The 17,625-nt window shown below is 47.0% G+C and overlaps 1 protein-coding gene across 1 annotated transcript in view; it reads left to right on the top strand.

Moving 5' to 3' along the window:
- LMF2 (lipase maturation factor 2) overlaps positions 1-17,625 on the top strand; it is a 29,591-nt gene that overhangs the window by 5,032 nt on the left and 6,934 nt on the right. Inside the window, exons 3-10 of the mRNA XM_083402022.1 lie at positions 4,734-4,762; positions 6,867-7,063; positions 8,429-8,607; positions 9,504-9,642; positions 11,358-11,492; positions 13,295-13,400; positions 14,728-14,824; positions 16,535-16,717. Of these exons, the coding sequence (XP_083258148.1) occupies positions 4,734-4,762; positions 6,867-7,063; positions 8,429-8,607; positions 9,504-9,642; positions 11,358-11,492; positions 13,295-13,400; positions 14,728-14,824; positions 16,535-16,717 (1,065 nt within the window). The remainder of the gene's footprint in view (positions 1-4,733; positions 4,763-6,866; positions 7,064-8,428; positions 8,608-9,503; positions 9,643-11,357; positions 11,493-13,294; positions 13,401-14,727; positions 14,825-16,534; positions 16,718-17,625) is intronic.

The raw sequence follows: 17,625 nt of genomic DNA, 5'->3' as shown, positions 1-17,625 counted from the left end.
AAAACAATTGCACATTTACTCAAAATCCAATTAGAATTATGTAGTTTAAATCAATGCAATGGGTGAACTTGATCCGGTGACATCAGCTTTTCAAAGCCAGATGGCCATTTACACACCTCCAGTGCCCCCTTCTCGCCCCCTAGCACTTAGCCCCCCCACCCCCAGCCAGGTGATCTCACTGCCCCTCCCATGGGTGGTACCACCCACTATGGGAGCCGCTGCTTTAAGTCAGCAGAATAACACAGTTAGGTGAGCCCCCACAATATTTTGTGCGGGGTTTGAATTGTTCCATCTTGGCTGTGTCGTGAAATGTGCTCCCTTTGCCTTCTGCGCCGTCGTCCCCCCCCCCCCCCCAAGCTAGGTCAGCTGGAAATGCTTTTGCCAGCTGACACAGAGGAAAAAACGGAGCGAGAATTTCTTAGTGTGTTGTTCCAAGATCGGGATGCCTTGGAGCGAAGGAGGGAGGCCGGCTAAGACCCTCAAACAAGAGTCAAGGGGCTTCAGATGAGGAGCAAGCCCTGAGTCACCGTTCATCCAGAGTTTTGGGTGCCGCTTCAAATGTTCCTGCGTTCTTCCCTAAGGTCAGGGGAGTCGCGGTGTGGCGAGGGATTCCCTTGCTCTTAAAGCATCTCAGGGTGACATTCCAGTCTCCTCCACCAGGCTCTCTTCTCCCTCCTTCCTTTTAAGGCTGTGAGTGAGCACAGGGGATTCCAGCAGACAGACGAAACTCTGACCTAGATCTGGGGAGGGGTGGGTCGTTTCAGGAATCCTCCCGCGACCAAAATTGTTGCTTGTCGTCGCATCTCCCTCTGGGCACACACTCTCCGTTCTGTGTTGCGCCCTATTGATCCAGCCCCCTGCCACAGATGTGTTCCACGTCCCGGTTGATGGGAGAATCTCTGCCAGTGGGGTGGGAGAGCTTCGGAGAGGTTGAGAATTTAGAAGGTTAGGAAAAGGGCTGCCAGAATTACCAAAGGCATGCAGGCGACTCCCCTGTGCAGTTTTTTGGGGGTTTTAGTTTAAAGGCGACGGGATAGAAAGCTTATAAAATTATTCTGGGGGTGGAGAAAGCAGATAGACAAAGGCTTTTTCTCCTCCGTAACACTGGAGCTCACGAACATCCAAAGAAGTGGGAAGATCCAGGTCAGAGGGGGGGGAAAGTTTTCTTAGTTAAACTGTGGAACTCTCTGCCACAGGAAGCATGAACGGCCATCAACGTGGATGGCTTCAAAAGAGATTGAGACATATTCATGGAGGAGGAGACGGCTGTCAGTGTCTGCTAGCCATGATGGCCCATGCTCTGGTCTCCGCAGTCAGAGGCAGCAATGCTCCAGAATGCCATTTCTTGGGAAACACAGGAAAGGAGTGTCGTTTCATGCTTCTGGGTTTCCCCGTAGGAACCTGGTCAGCCAGTGTGAGCAGTGCCGGATTTACGTATAAGCTAAACAAGCTATAGCTTAGGACCCCCTCTCTCTTGGGGGCCCCCCAAAAAAAATTAAAGGAAAAAACCCCTGGATGTACATTTCCAAAATATAAGATAAAAACAAAATAAAATCTACATACAGCAACTGTGTTTTGTGTTGTGTGGGTTCCTATGATGTAAGTCATGGGCCCCGCCTGCTAGCCTGCTCCCTAAAATAGCACTGGTTTGCTCATTTCTATATATAGGGTGCCTATATTCTGTGCTTTATCACTATTAGTAGTGCAAGTAGATAAATAGATCAGTGCCAGATTTACATATAAGCTAAATAAGCTAGAGCTTAGGGCTCCCTCTCTCTTGGGGGCCCGCAAAAAAATTAAAGGAAAAAAACCTGGTTGCACATTTCCAAAATATAAGATAAAAAAACAAATAAAATAAAACCTACATACAGCAACAGTGTTTGTGTGTTGTGGAGGCTCCTATGATTTAAGTCATGGGCCCTGTCTGTTCACCTGCTCCCTAAAATTTTGCTCATTTCTATATATAGGGTGCCTGCGTTCTGCATGGACTGGTTGCATGGTAACATGTGCAAAAGGCTTGAGATACCTATGAGGTCCATCAATGACCATATAGCATATATTCAACGCAAAAAACAGCGACCATTTCTTGTTGACAAAGGACAGCTGGACGTGGAAAGGGCCCCATCAAGGACCTTCAGTAGCTGTGGGCCTCATCAAACCGAAACCCGGCCCTGAGTGTGAGACCAGGATTCTGGGCTATATGGACCATTGGCCTGATCCTGCAGGTTCTCCTCCTGCTTCCATTGCTAATCCCCAAATCACGAATCCTTTACTCAAAGGTGGCAGCCGCTGGGTTGATCCCGAAAGCCTGATGTCCTCTGAAAAAGGGGCCAGGCCTGCGCTCTCCCTCCCTCTTCCCACGCCATTGTGCTGTCACGAGTTGACAGCCCCCGGGACCTCCTGGCAGGTTCGGCAGGCAGGCGGTGGAGCGGCTCTGGAGCCGAGCCTGTGGCAAGGGAGCTGAGTTCAGCGCCAGCAATCTGCAGCCGGCCCTCATCCTTCTCCTCCGTCTTGGCTCCCTCCCTGCGTGGGGGCGGGCGAGGCGCAGGTCCAGTTGGCGGGCCCTGCAGCCCTCTGCGGGAAGATCTTGGTGGAGATTTCACCGGGGGGCGGGGGGGAGTTGCATGCAGCATCGGGGGAAACCCAAACCTGCACAGTTCCGCAGGGAGCGGGCATGCGCAATGCGCTTGCCAATTGCATCCCTATTATTATTATTATTAATTCTCAGTTGAATCTATTGCCCACCCTTCACCCTAAGGTCTCAGGGAGGATCAAAGCAATCTGTTCCAGTGGTTTCCAAAGTGGGAACTAGTGCCCCCAAGAGGGGGTAATGGGATTATTGGGGGGGGGTGCTAGGGGGCAGCAGAGGAGCTCAGGAGTATTATTTATGAAATTTGTATACTGCCCTAAATTAAATTAAATTTGTATGCTGCCCAAATTTTTGTATGCTGTATCCTAAATTTGTACGCTGCTAAAATCACAATAGGGACGCGGGTGGCGCTGTGGGTTAAATCACAGAGCCTAGGGTTTGCTGATCAGAAGGTCGGCGGTTCGAATCCCCACGATGCGGTGAGCTCCCGTTGCTCGGTCCCTGCTCCTGCCAACCTAGCAGTTCGAAAGCACGTCAAAGTGCAAGTCGATAAATAGGTACCGCTCCGGCTGGAAGGTAAACGGCGTTTCCGTGCGCTGCTCTGGTTCGCCAGAAGCGGCTCACTCATGCTGGTCACATGACCCGGAAGCTGCACACCGGCTCCCTCGGTCAATAAAGTGAGATGAGCGTGCAACCGCAGAGTTGGTCATGACTGGACCTAATGGTCAGGGGTCCCTTTACCTTTAAAATCACAATACACAAAATACATAATAAAAACGGCAACCCAATAATATCCCTCCCCAGCATATTTTTAAAGGGTTTGGGAGTAAAAGACTGTTAGACTTTGAAAAGCAGGAATTGCCAGATTGAATTCGTCAGATTGGCTGAATTAATTAAACCAAACCATTTTTAACTGGGTTTTGAAGAAAGGTGCAACTTGCTGTTCCTGCTTTGAATTTCATGGTGCTATTTATTGAAGCTGAAACAGACGACAGAACCACGAGACTGGTGTAAAATACGCAACAAGAGTTTCATTACCACTACACAAAACTAAAACGCAGAGCGTGTGGGTGTTCTTTTTCTGCAGGCAAATTTGAACTGCAACTACTTCTTCCTTTATACATATTACCATCTGTGCCTAATCAGCCTAGAAAACCACACCCAGAACTCACAGAAAAAGTCCTTAAAGTTCTCTGCACCCTTTTACTGATTCTTAACGAATGATACCTGAGACTATTATCCTCCTCGGTGGGTCGTGCAAATCACTCTTCTGAATGATGCCTTTAAAAAAAAAAATTTTGAAAATAGGGCAGGCGGATCTGGAGATGAGTTTAGGGAACCAAGGGGGGCAGTAGCCCCAAATGGGTTTGGGAAGCACTGACTTAAAATAGAACCAGTTTAACAGATTGCAGTCACAAGAATAGGAATATTCAGAAGTACCGTATTTTTCGCTCTATAAGACGCACCAGACCACAAGATGCAACTAGTTTTTGGAGGAGGGAAACAAGAAAGAAAATATTTTGAATCTCAGAAGCCAGAAAAGCAAGAGGGATCGCTGTGCAGTGAAAGCAGCAACCCCTCTTGCTGTTCTGGCTTCTGGGATAGCTGCACAGCCTGCATTCGCTCCATAAGACGCACACACATTTCCCCTTACTTTTTAGGAGGGAAAAGGTGAGTCTTATAGAGCAAAAAATACGGTATTCAACTCGGGTGTCCACGGCCAGGGTAAACTGGCACATCATTGGCAGTTTCTGAAAAGTACTTAGTGACAGTTCTTCTGTGAGGAGGGAGTCCCACCGCAGAGGCACCCTCTGGGATGCCTCCGCCCGAACCTCTGAGGGCGGGGGGGGGGGGTCCACCAAGAGGGTCTCCTTTGCCGATTTCAGCACAGACAAGGGTCTGTAGGGAAGCAGGCGAAGCTTCAGATATTTGGAGCGTCCCGAGCCTTTTAGGGGCGTCGCGCTAGTGGGAGAGCCAAGGGCAAGCTGGCCACTGAAATCTGCAAGCAGCTGTATGTGAAAACCAGGGTGGTTTTTTGCCAGCGGTGCTACAGCCGGGATGTGGGTGCAAAGAAAATAATTAGTCTAGATGGAGTGGGTCTGAACCCCGTTTAATGTGTGCTCTCCCCTTTCTCTCCCCACAGGTTGGACAGGTCTTCCTGTATTTCCAGTGGTAAGTGGCATATTGCATAATAATTATAATAATAATATAATAATAATAATAATAATAATAAAATATTTATACCCCAACCATCTGACTGCGTTTCCACACTGGGCAGCTCCCAACAGAATATTAAAAACACAATAAAACATTAAGCATCCAGACTTTGGGTGTGGCGCTTCCTTTCTCTGACCTGCTGGGGACGGCAGGCTGCAAATGACATCCAGGCTGTGGCGTGTGTGTGTGTGTGTGTGTGTGTTGCATGTCCTCTGCTCTCAGCCTTCCGTTTTAAAAAAGGGGGGATTAAAGAGGACGGCAATTATGCAATTATTGTTTGCATAAACTGGGGGACAGAACATGCACATCCAATCCTTGAGACAACGGATGGCTAAAATCTGGGCCGTGGCATCGCTGTGCGTCAGGAGCTGAGCGGCAGGATGTAGCCCCTGGGCTCTGCGCCTCCCTGCTTCATCCTGCAAGCTTGCCGTCATTTGTTTGGAAGCAGAATCTGGCATTTTGGTGCTGAGGACAGAATTTATATTTTTTTAATTTTTCTGTTGTGAACCGCCCTGATATCGACAGTTATAGGGCGGTGTTCAGGTTTAATAAGTACAGCAGTACCTTGGAAGTCAAACGGAATCTGTTCCAGAAGTCCGTTCGACTTTCCAAAAGGCTCCTGCAGCTGATCGGAAGCCATGTCGGATGTTCGGGTTCCCAAGAACGTTCAGGAACCGGAACAGTCACCTCCGGGTTTTGATTATTTGGGAGCTGAAACGTTCGACTCCCAAGGCATTTGAAAACCAAGGTACGACTGTAATATAATAATAATAGATTAAATATTTTTCATTAAGTTTTACAATTTGATATTGAACACAATCATTATTGTCACAAAAATAATCTATAAATCCCTATCTCCCTCCCCTCTCCTGTGACTCTTCTGGTTCTTTGAATATTTGTTTTTCCTGCCTGTTTTATTTTACCTTAATTTTGTAATCTTTTACTTAAATATTTTTGTAATCTTATCATTTTTGTGCCACATTTTTTTGTATTACATCTTACCCTTTATTGTTTCCCCATTATTACCTCTTAACTTTTATGCTTATTTTCTTAATTGTAAGTGTTTACTCAAACGCTGCTAGTGAGTCCACATCTTTACGATGTTTCTGTAAGTACAACATAAACGGTTCCTAGTCCTTTTTGAAGTCTCTACGGTCCTTGTCTCTTAGTTTTCCAGTTAGTTTTGCCATTTCAGCAGGGCCGTCTTTAGCAGATGCAGCACTGGGGTGCAAATATCCGCCCAGCGCCCCCAAATTACCACGGCTAGTGTTGGGGTGCCCGTAGCTGCTCACTGCCAGCCATGGGGGGTGGGCGCAAATCTCCTCCATGTTGCTGTGGGAGAGCGATCCCCGCAGAGGCTTGGGAGGGAAGCTGCGTGCCCGCCAGCCTTATGGTTGGTGGGGCACAGCTGATGGGCGTGCAGGGAAAGGGGAGCCCCCCGGCAAAGCTGCGCAGCTCCCCCACTCGCTAGGGCGCCCCTGAGAGGCTGGCACCCTGGCACAACACACCACTAAGCCCTATGGGAAAGATGGCTCTGCATTTCCACCTACTCCATCAATTTTTCTTGCCATTCTTCTTTGGTTGGTACAGTGGACACTCGGGTTGCGAACATGATCTATGCGGGCACATGCACGGGTTGCGATTTGGCACTTCTGCGCATGTGAAACCGTGATTTAGCGCTTCTGCGCATGGGCAGCCACCGAAACCGGAAGCAACCTGTTCCGGTACTTCCAGGTTTTGGCCTGTCTGTAACCTGAAAAAACACAACCTGAAGCGTCTGTAACCCGTGATATGACTGTATCTTGTTGTCTTTCCATCTTTGGGCTAGTAACATCCTAGCAGCTGTTGTGGCATACATAGTCTTTTCCACTTTTGGCAAGTCTTGGCCTGTCATACCTAGGCTTCTGGTCTTTTAACAAAAGTTGTCTTAAACATTCTGTAATAAAATAATGAGACCCAGGCCTTGACCCTGTGTGTCTGTGGGAAGGGCGGCATCTCAGAGCGGGTGGCCTGCCCTGATTTCTCCCCCAACCTCCCCGTATCTTTCTCCCCCTCCCAGGGACAGCCTCTTGCTGGAGACGGGCTTCCTGGCGGTGCTGGTGGCCCCGTTCCACCTGCTCAAGTGGCGCACGACAGCCTGGCGGCCGCACGACACAGTGACCTTTTGGCTGTTGCGCTGGCTGCTCTTCCGCCTCATGTTCGCCTCGGGGGTGGTGAAGCTGACCAGCCGCTGCCCCACCTGGTGGGGGCTCACAGGTCAGTGGGGAACTCGCAGAAAAAGGGGTCGCAGCAGCAAAACGAAGAAGCAAGGATTTGAAAGCCGTAGGGTTATAAAGTCAGGGAGGGGCAGTAAACTTTGAACGGCTCTTGTTTGTGGGAATGTTAAGGCTAGTTGGAAAGGATATATTGAATAAGTATTATCCTTCTTTCACTCACGGGAGTGAAGTGATACAGGTGGAAGCTAGTTTGCAGATTCGTTTGAATCTCCTAGTTAAGATTATTTCCTGGTGTCCCCTTTAATCCCTCTTAAAAGAATAAAGAAACGAGTCTTTCTGAGTAAGGTAACAAAAGGTTTACTCACATTTCAGTTCACGATTTGATCCCTGAAAGTCAGGCTTTACTTAGTAGTTACAGAAAGAAACTGAGCTCATCTCATGTGGAGACTGGACTCGTGTGCTGCTGGCTGAGAGCCGGCAGACAGAAAAATCACATTTTGATAAGAAAATGGTGGCAGGAGAGCAGCAGGCAGCAAAAGAACAGCTTAGTTTCAATCATGGAGCAGAAGTCAATTATGGATTAGAAACCCTGTTTTGATGTATTCACCTTCATCAGCTAATTTTTAAAGGGTCATGTAAGTTTGAAGACTTTCGGATAAATGTATCCTGTTATTTTCTATGTTTCTCAGAGATGACAACTACGTGTGGGTAGATCAACATGTATCTTGAGCTTTTATGTGCATTTTCCATGAACGTACTGGTTTCTGATCCATAATTGACTTCTGACTTGCTCAATGATTGAAACTAAGACCTTCACTTTGAATCTATGGACTAACCTGAACTTGTCTCTACTCATAAACACTTATCTCTAATTCCGTAACGAGTCAGCGTGTTATACATATCTTCATGAGTTTGAGTTTGTAATCTCTGTTAGAGTTTGTAATCCTTGTCAGAATACATACTTTTGAATGGATCAGTTTTTGTTAAAATTGACTTTTGATTAGCGAGTAGGGACCACTCCCGCTATTGAAACTTACATTGGCCTGAGTTCCTGGTGTGTTTTTTTCCTGGTATATTTAATAGCAAGAACTTATTTAACGTTAGCAAAAGAACAGCAACAAGAGAGAGACAAAAACTAGAAAGCAAGACTGAGAAATTGGCTGCGTGACTCGACTCTTTTATGGAGTCAGACAGATCCATGTCCATCTCCCAGGTCACATGCCGTGAAACAGGATGTCCCCCTAATTGTACCCATTCTAGGGAAAGAAGGAATGTTGCATTTGACTGGTCCAATGGATTACATCCCACATTGTGGCCAGAATGTTTGCTCAGAATCTCCTTTCCTGCCATCTGAACCCCTCATTCCGGATCCTTTTATGCACCTCAAAACCACTTATCTCCGCAGCTTTAACCTACCACTATGAGACCCAGTGCATCCCCACGCCAGCCTCGTGGTTTGCCCACCAGCTGCCCGTCTGGTTCCAGAAGTTCAGCGTAGTGGCCACTTACGTCATCGAGATAGCCATCCCGGCGCTCTTCTTCGCTCCTCTGCGGCGCCTCCGCCTCTTCGCCTTCTACAGCCAGGTATCTACAGGCAACCTCATTCATTGAATTTATATACCGCCCTATACCAGGAGGTCTCAGGGCAGTTCATAGAAAAGATCACAATACATAAAATCAAAATAAGAACAATAGCCCGATAACAACCCCCAAAAACGAACCACTTTTTAAAAGGACATAGGATGTCAATCAGGTTTGGTTAAAAAGGAAGGTTTTTGCCTGGCACCCAAAGGAGTAACAGTGGACGCTCGGATTGCGAACATGATGCACGTTTGCAACCTGCAGCGGCGTGTCGCGATTCGGCGCTTCTGCACAAAGCACGATTTAGCGCTTCTGCACATGCACGACCGCCAAAACCCAGAAGTAACCCGTTTCAGTACTTCTGGGTTTCGGCGGGTCCGTAACCCAAAAAAAGCAACCTGAAGTGCGTGTAACCCAAGGTATGACTGTATAACGAAGGTGCCAGGCAAACTTCCCTGGGGAGAGCATTCCACAGATGGGGAGCCACTGCAGAGAAGGCCCCGTTCTTGTGTTTCCACTCACCGGACCTCTTGAGGAGGAAGCACACGAAAAAGGGCCTCAGGGTCCAGGTAGGTTCATATGGAAAGAGGCTGTCCTTGAGGTATTGCAGTCCTGAGCCGTTTAAGGCTTCATAGGTCAAAACCAGCACTTTGAATTGGGTATGGAAACTAATCGGTAGCCAGTGCAGTCGGACCAGGATCGGTGTAGTACGCTCAAACTTTCAGCCGGGCTGTGGAGAGTCTCTTGCAAATACATCTATTCTCGGGCCTGATAAACAAGCTTCTTTATATAGACCCTTTCCCTGTCCATCTTCATCTGGTCCGGTTGTGGGGTGGGTGGGTTGTCTTCTAAAACCTAGGTTTAAGATCATAATGATAGGTTTCCGAAACCCTTTCCAGGTCGTCCTGCAGCTCCTCATCATCGCCACGGGGAACTACAACTTCTTCAACCTTCTCACCATCGTGCTGAGCTTCTCGCTGTTGGATGACGAGCACTTGGGGATGTGGCTGGGCCACGGCCGGAAGAAAACGGCAGCCGGTAAGCGGCTTTGGTCTCCGTGGCTCTGTAAAATGGGTACAGCGCTAGCGATGGGGAGGGTCTGCATCATCTGATCCCCAGGTGGGTGGTAGTGCCCTCTGGGAGGTTGCTAAGAGGCAAGGGGGCACTGGGGGTGCAGAGTTCAAGAATCTGGCATCACCAGATTAAGTTGTCATCCCCCTCCCTCCAGTGTTGAATTAAGCCAAATAGTTTTCATTGGATTTTGAATCAATGTGCATTTCATGGTTGCTCTTTCGAATGTTTTGTTACTATCTTTCTTGGTGGGTTTTGGGTTCCTTCACTGTGAGAAGTGAGGTTACAGGGAACCGGGCAGAGGGCCTTCTTGGTAGTGGCACCCACCCTGTGGAACGCCCTCCCACCAGATGTCAAGGAGATGAGTAACTGTACAACCTTTAGAAGACATCTGAAGGCAGCCCTGTATCAGGAAGCTTTTTAATGTTTAATGTTTTTTTTAACGTTTAACAACAACAATTTATACCCAGCCACTCTGAGCGGCTCCCAACAGAATATTAAAAACACAATACAGCATTAAACCTTAAAAGATTCCCTAAACAGGGCTTCCTTCAGATGTCTTCTAAAAGTAATATAGTTGTTTATTTCCTTGACATCTGAAGGGAGGGCGTTCCACAGGGCGGGCGCCACCACCGGGAAGGCCCTCTACCTGGTTCCCTGTAACCTCACTTCTCGCAATGAGGGAACCGTCAGATGGCCCTCGGAGCTGGACCTTGGAGCTGAACTATGGGGATGGAGACGCTCCTTCAGGTCTACTGGGCTGAGGCCATTTACAGCCTTCAAGGTCACCACCAAAACTTTGAATTGTGTTCAGAAATGTCCTAGGAACCAATGTAGGTCTTTTAGGAATGGTGTAGTGCGGTCTCGGCGGCTGCTCCCAGTCCCCAGTCTAGCTGCCGCGTTCTGGATTTTTATACATTGGAAGCTGCCCAGAGTGACTGGGGCAGGGCAGTCAGGTAGTGGGGTACCAATAATAGAATCATCATCATCATCATCATCATTACAATATTCTAAGTAATGCTTTTTGTAGAGTATCAGGCGCAGGGAATGAGTTTATCGAGTCAAGAGGGCCGGGCACCAAAAAAGATTTCGCCTCCCTCGCCCCCTCCCTCCCTGGTGCCTCTTAGCATCCCTTTAGCTGATGCCACGGGGGAGCAGCAATAAACCCACCGTAGCCTAAATTCTGAGCAGTGAACTCCTTCCTATCTACTAGGAAGAGAGATATTTTGAGTTCAAACTCTCTTCCCTCGAAAGTGGGTGTGGATTTTGAGTTGCTCTCCCCACTCTCTCTGCACAGTGACCCATCTAGTGGTGTGTGGCCACAGCCCCTCTGTGGAGTAATGAGATCTGGTACACTTCTCTGCAACTCAGCATCTCTGGACTTGTCACAGAGTAAAGCACGGCGTTGTGCTTCTGCGTGTAAGCATGAAGAAAACAGAGTCTGTACGCGGCTTCTTTCTAATCTCTAAGAAGCTTTATTATGTACAGAAGCAGAAATAAATCATCAGCTCTGAGAGCAGCCAGCATGGCAACTCCTATCTCGGTCAAAACCAAAAGCAGACAGAACAAAGGGGTGTAGGTCTCAGCTGTTTAACCCTGTAAGCTCTGATTCCCCTCACACCCTCCATGCCCACCCCACCCCCTCCGTCCTTGCATTGCTCCATGTTGTCTCTTCTCCGCAGCTTGGCCACCCAGCTTGGCGTCCGTCATGTCCCTTCTGTCCGAACTGGGCGCTTATGGCTTGCTGGTCTACTGGACGGCTCTTTACTTCGACCTGAAGGTCAACTGGGAGAAGAAGCTGATTGAGTCCAAGGCAGGTATGGAAACATCAGAATACTCACAACTTGCAAGGATGACGAGGAGAATAGGAGGAAATTCTAACCAGAAATTCAATAAAGATTAGACAATGTTCAAAGAATATCTTGAAAAGTACTGTCATAGCACAAATCTCCTGACAGATTTGGATTGAATCTTGAAGTTTGAGGAATTTATAAAGTAATTTTCCCCCTGATAATTAACCAAAATGAATAATAAAAAATGAAGTGCATATAGACTAGTAAGGTATTAAAAGCACAATGAGGTGAATCAGAAGTTAAAGGGTATACAATGTCAAATGAGGTGTTGTTAGTCTGTTTATGGTGGGTTTTTTTATGTAAATTATTTTGTAAAAAAGAACTTTTAAAAAGAAACATCAGGTAGCAAGATGCTGCCATAATCATGGCAGGATGAAAATAAAATATGCCAGTGCCGGATTTATGTATAAGCTAAACAAGTTATAGTTTGGACCCTACTCTCTTGGGGGCCCCCAAAAAATTTAAAGGGAAAAAAACTGGATGTACATTTCTGAAATAGAAGAGAAAAAGCTAATAAAATAAAAGTTACATACAGCAACAGTGTTTTGTGTTGTGTAGACTCCTATGATGTAAGTCATGGGCCCCGCCTGCTAGCCTGCTCCCTAAAATATCACTGGTTTGCTCCTTTCTATATATACGGTGCCCACATTCTGCATGGACTGGTTGCATGGCAACATGTGCAAATGGCTTGAGATACCTATTGGGTCCATAAATTACCATATAGCATATATTCCACACGAAAAACAGTGACAATTTGTTGTTGACAAAGGACAGCTGGACATATAAAGGGCCCCATGACCTTCAGTAGCTGAGGGCCTCCTCAAACCTAAATCCAGCCCTGAGAATATGCGTATCCCGTGTCCAGTTCTGGGCACCACAATTTAAGAAGGATGTTGACAAGCTGCAAGGTGGGCAGAGGAAGGCGACCAAGATGATCAAGGGTCTGGAAATCAAGCCTGATGATCTAAGGTCAAAATGTGGCAATTTGGGCACCAGGAAAATTGAATACCATAAAGGAAATTGTTCAACTTGTGGGAACATTCTCTCTTTCATAAAATGTGTACACTGCATGCTTGTATTTTTTTAATAATAAAAAACCGCTCAACACGGTTTACAAAAATAAGATAAAGCAACGAAATTACCACTGAGAAAAAAGAGCAACAATAATTTAATGCATTCCTGAAGTTAAAGTGATGATAGGCCAAAAGCAAAGCTTGCACCAACTCTGTAAACATCTGGAGAGGCTTGTCTGAACGAAAACGTTTTTAGGAGGCCCCGAAAAAAGTGAAGTGAAGCTGCCGGCCTGCTATCAATAGGCAGGGAGTTCCGCAGTGTAGATGCTGCCGCATTCAAAAACTAAGTTCTTTTGAATGCGTAACATGGGGATCTGCCTTGCATTGAGGAAGACGCCTGGTCCATCTAGCTCAGCACTACCGACACAGGCTGGCAGCAGCTCAGCAAAGTTTCAAGCAGGGCCTGTGCTAGCCCTGCCTGGAGAGACCATCAGGGTCTGAACCTGGGACATTCTGCATGCCAAGCAGATGCCCTAGCACTGAGCCGGGAATCTTTCCAAAGAGGTGCATAGAAAGGGTGCATCTGTGGTTCTGTTTTGGGCCTCTTTCTGTCTTGGGAGACGCCATAGGGATGCCTACTGTTCTCTGATTCTTAGTTTGAAGTTCGCTGTCCTTCGGGATTTGGGCTGGGGGCTTGTCGCCCCTGCTCCCGGCCTTTTCACGTACGTGGACGACTTCTCTGTCTCTCTCCAGCTTTCACCTACCACGAGTTCATGCTGTGGTTGCGGATGGTGACCCTCCCTCTGGCGGCCATCGGACTTGCCTCTCTGGTCTGGGAGATCCTTCAGGCTGGGTACAGGTGAGTGCCTCACAGGTAAAGGGGCAAGTGGTGTCTTTTGGGGCCTCGGCAGTGTCCCTGCTGCCTTCTTTCTTTTCTTTTTTTTAAAATAATTTTGATTACTTTTCCATTTAAACATATATAATCACATCATTCTTGTCCACTTCTTTGGCTCCTTAGAGCCTGTGGACTTCCTTCCCTCCCACCTCTTGGCTTTCAAAACTAACTTTTATATTACAGCATTTTATATACTTTTCAGTTCTAATGTACAGTGGTACCTCTGGTTGCGAACGGGATCCGTTCCAGAGGCCCGTTCGCAACATGAAAAGCGCGCAACCTGAAGCGCCGTGTCTGCGCAGGTGCGTGGCGTGACTTGGAGCTCGTGCACATGCGCAAGCGTCGAAACCCAGAAGTAACCCTTTCCGGTACTTCTGGGTCGCCGCAGGACACAACCTGAGAAAGCATGTCATGAAGCACACGTAACATGAGGTATGACTGTAACTCTTTACTAAATACCTCAAAATTTAAAAACAACCCCCAGAACAGCAATTTAACATGAATTTTACTATCTAACGAGACCACTGATCCATAAAATGAAAGCAATAATCAATGTACACAGTCAATCAATAGCTGAACTGGGTTCTACACAGTCACAAAAAGAAAAAAAGAGCCACAAGAACGCAAAATAAATAGCAAAAACAGACGCACCTCATCATAACTCTCAAAACGGAAGCGTAACGCTCAAAACGGAGCATGTTCGGCTTCTGAAAAAAGTTTGCAAACCGGAACACTTACTTCTGTGTTTGCAGTGTTTGGGTTCCAAGTTGTTTGAGTACCAAGGCGTTTGAGAACCAAGGCACCACTGTATATAGAATTAGCAAACATGACAGAAAAGGCCAGGGACGGGTCGATCCAAAATTTTAACAAAGAATGGGACATCTGTAGACTATATTTAAAAGAATATTGTCCCCACATCAAATCCTTAATATGCTTTGATTAACTCTTGTAATGACACAAGTTTAAAAAGAATACAAACAACATTTAATATTGGTTAAGTTTCCTAAAAAAAAAACCCAGATGCAGTTAACAAGGAAATAAAGGAGGCAGAGGAAGTCATCAGGTAGATAAGAAAGTTACTTTATTTTTTCCTTTTTCAGTGATATATTGTCCTTTTCTGTATTGGTGGTGGTTTGTTCGTAACGCTTTTGTGTTTTGGTGTTTCGAGGTGATTGGATGTATTGTTTATAAACGAATAAAAACTGAACTGTAAAATAAAATAAAAAAGAGATGGCAGAAGTTAATATGCAGCCCCCTCTATTTGTCCTCTTTCTTCCCGCCCCCCCCCCAGGAGTGCTTGCACCCGTGGCTTTTTCTGGAAGCTCTGGACCGCCACCCAGTGGGCCATCTTCGCCACTGCGGCTCTTGGGATGTTTACCATCAGCCTGGTGAGTAAATCAGGCGACAGCTTGGGGAAAGGGATGACGTCTTGCGTGGGCCTCGAAAGCTGCCAAGTGTGCCAACTCAGAAAAAATAAAAGAAAAATGGCACCTTTGAACGATGGCAGAAATATATATTTGTAGAAATATGAACCTTGCATCTCACCGTGGAATGAATATATTGTCCTGTTGTTTCCTTTTAAAGCAAATTGGGGGTGAGCAAAGCCCCCCTAACAGTTGCTCTCACTTGGAAAGGGATCCCTAGTGGTGGGGATTCCTGGTGTTATAGGAATTCTAAGGTCTTACATATATGAAACGGGACGTGGGTGGCGCTGTGGGTTAAACCCCTGAGCCTAGGACTTGCCGATCAGAAGGTTGGCAGTTCGAATCCCCGCGACAGGGTGAGCTCCCATTGCTCGGTCCCTGCTCCTGCCAACCTAGCAGTTCGAAAGCACATCAAATAGCAAGTAGATAAATAGGTACCGCTCCAGCGGGAAGGTAAACGGCGTTTCCGTGCGCTGCTCTGGTTCGCCAGAAGCGGCTTAGTCCTGCTGGCCAAATGACCCGGAAGCTGTACGCCGGCTCCCTTGGCCAGTAAAGCAAGATGAGCGCCGCAACCCCAGAGTCAGTCACGACTGGACCTAATGGTCAGGGGTCCCTTTACATTTACAGACATGAAATAAATGTTCATAAATGTACAAGGCAAACACATACATAAGTATATAAACCGTGTCTCTGAAATAGTACAGGAGAGCAAGCCTGAAGCCATTTTGACTCTTCCAATTTGACCTCAAATATTTCTCTGCAAGGAGGAAGGAACTGGGGAAAGCTTCCCAATTGTCTTTGGACTGTAGGGGCTGCTTTCACCTCCCTGTGAATACGGTCTGGCAAGTATCTGTTAAGCTGAGCACACTCTCAATGTGCATAGGAGATTCAGGAACTAAGTATTTACCATCTCCAAGAAATGGCTACCCAGAAAAGGCAATCAGATAATAATAAGGCATTATCAGGTATCCTGGCAGACAGGAGAGAAGCAGCACACTCAAATTTCTGCTGGGGACCACCTCTTTCTGTGATGCATGCATGGTGCTTTGGGGGGTGGTCTTGAGCTACAGGGGAGGCAATTTCAGAAGTCTATATAAGAGCTTGCACACCAATGTTCTGGATTCCTCCTTTCCCTCCCTGCATGGGGTGAGCCGGGGGACCCTGTTGCAACAGTTTAATAAAGATGATTATTATTAAATTTTATTTATGCCCCACCCTCCCCAGCCAAGACTGGGCTCAGGGCAGCTAACACTGGTATAAAAACAATTGATTGAAATACAACTTAAAAACAAGATTAAAATACAACATTAAAATGCATCCTCTTTTCAGTAGAAACTCAAATCAAAAAAACTTTTTTTGGGATGGAAATGTCAAGTCTTGCTAGCTGCTTTGCTTCTCAATATTCTCTGGTTGGCCTCGGTTATTTTCTCCTACCGATAGGGAACCCACTTAAGGACTCTGTATGGGCTCTTGGGTACACCGTAAGCGAAAAAGGAGCATTTTTTTCTTATAACACGGGGCTTCATTCATTCAGAGACGGGGTTCCACATACCCGATGCATGTTTTTTGGACAGCTAAGCTCTTGCCGCTCCTGTTCCTGCAACGTTGTCTCCAGGAGAGGCTGACCCCCCCCCAAAAAAACCCCTCCCCTCCTTGCTCTCTCTCTCGCCCCAGGTCCCCTTCACCTACATTGAGTACGAGTCCAACGGGAAACTCTGGCCCAGCGTCCACCAGCTCTTCAGCGCTGTCGACCGCTACCAGCTGGCCAACTCCTACGGCCTCTTCCGGCGGATGACGGGGGTCGGCGGGCGTCCCGAGGTGGTCTTGGAAGGCAGCTATGACAAGGAAACATGGACGGTAATTCATGGAGATAGATAGATAAACTTTATTCGCATTAGACCAACAGCCATGGCAACATAAAAGAAGCAATATACCGTATTTTTCGCTCTATAAGACGCACTTTTCCCCTCCTAAAAAGTAAGGGGGAATGTGTGTGCGTCTTATGGGGTGAATACAGGTGGAAGGCTCTGCTCAACACTCCCTTTAAAGAGCCGTGTGGAGCGTGTTGGGGGGCTTTTCTTGGGGGCTTTTCTCTGAGGAGGGAGAAGGGCACACTTCACGCACTCTTTAAAGGGAGCGCGGCTCTTAGGGGAGCCTTAGCCGCGCGCAGCCTCTCCTGGGCAGGGGATAATAATAATAATAATATTTTTTATTTATACCCCGCCCTCCCCAGCCAAGGCCAGGCTCAGGGCAGCTAACAAGCAATAATAAAAACAATTTGAATGAATACAACTTAAAAACAAGATTAAAATACAACAATATTGAAATATGAAGGTTCCCCTTGCCCTGGAGAGGCTGTGCGCGGCTATCCCATAAGCCAGGACAGCAAGCAAGATCGCTGCGCTGCAATCCCGCTGGCTGCCCTGGCTTCTGGGATTCAGAATCCCCCCCCCCTTTGTTTTCCTCTTCCAAAAACTAGGTGAGTCTTATAGAGCGAAAAATACGGTATGCAGTTAAAAAGACAACAATGGGTAAAAAGGTCAATCAAATGACCAAGATTATTGTCTGATCCTTTTGATCTGATAACAGAAAGAACAATGTGGAGTGATGATCTCATTCCTCAGATCTTTATAAAGGGGGCAGGACAGGAGAACATGAGCCACTGTTTCTAGATTGCCATCTGCACAGGGGCAGAGTCGTTTCTCAGTTGGAATCTTTTAGTATCTGCCCTCAAGTACGGCAGAGGGCATCACATCCAGTCTGGC

Source organism: Podarcis tiliguerta, assembly GCF_965153285.1.
Source record: "Podarcis tiliguerta genome assembly, chromosome: 10".
Lineage (NCBI taxonomy): Eukaryota > Metazoa > Chordata > Lepidosauria > Squamata > Lacertidae > Podarcis > Podarcis tiliguerta.
This window is presented reverse-complemented; position numbering and strand designations above follow the sequence as displayed.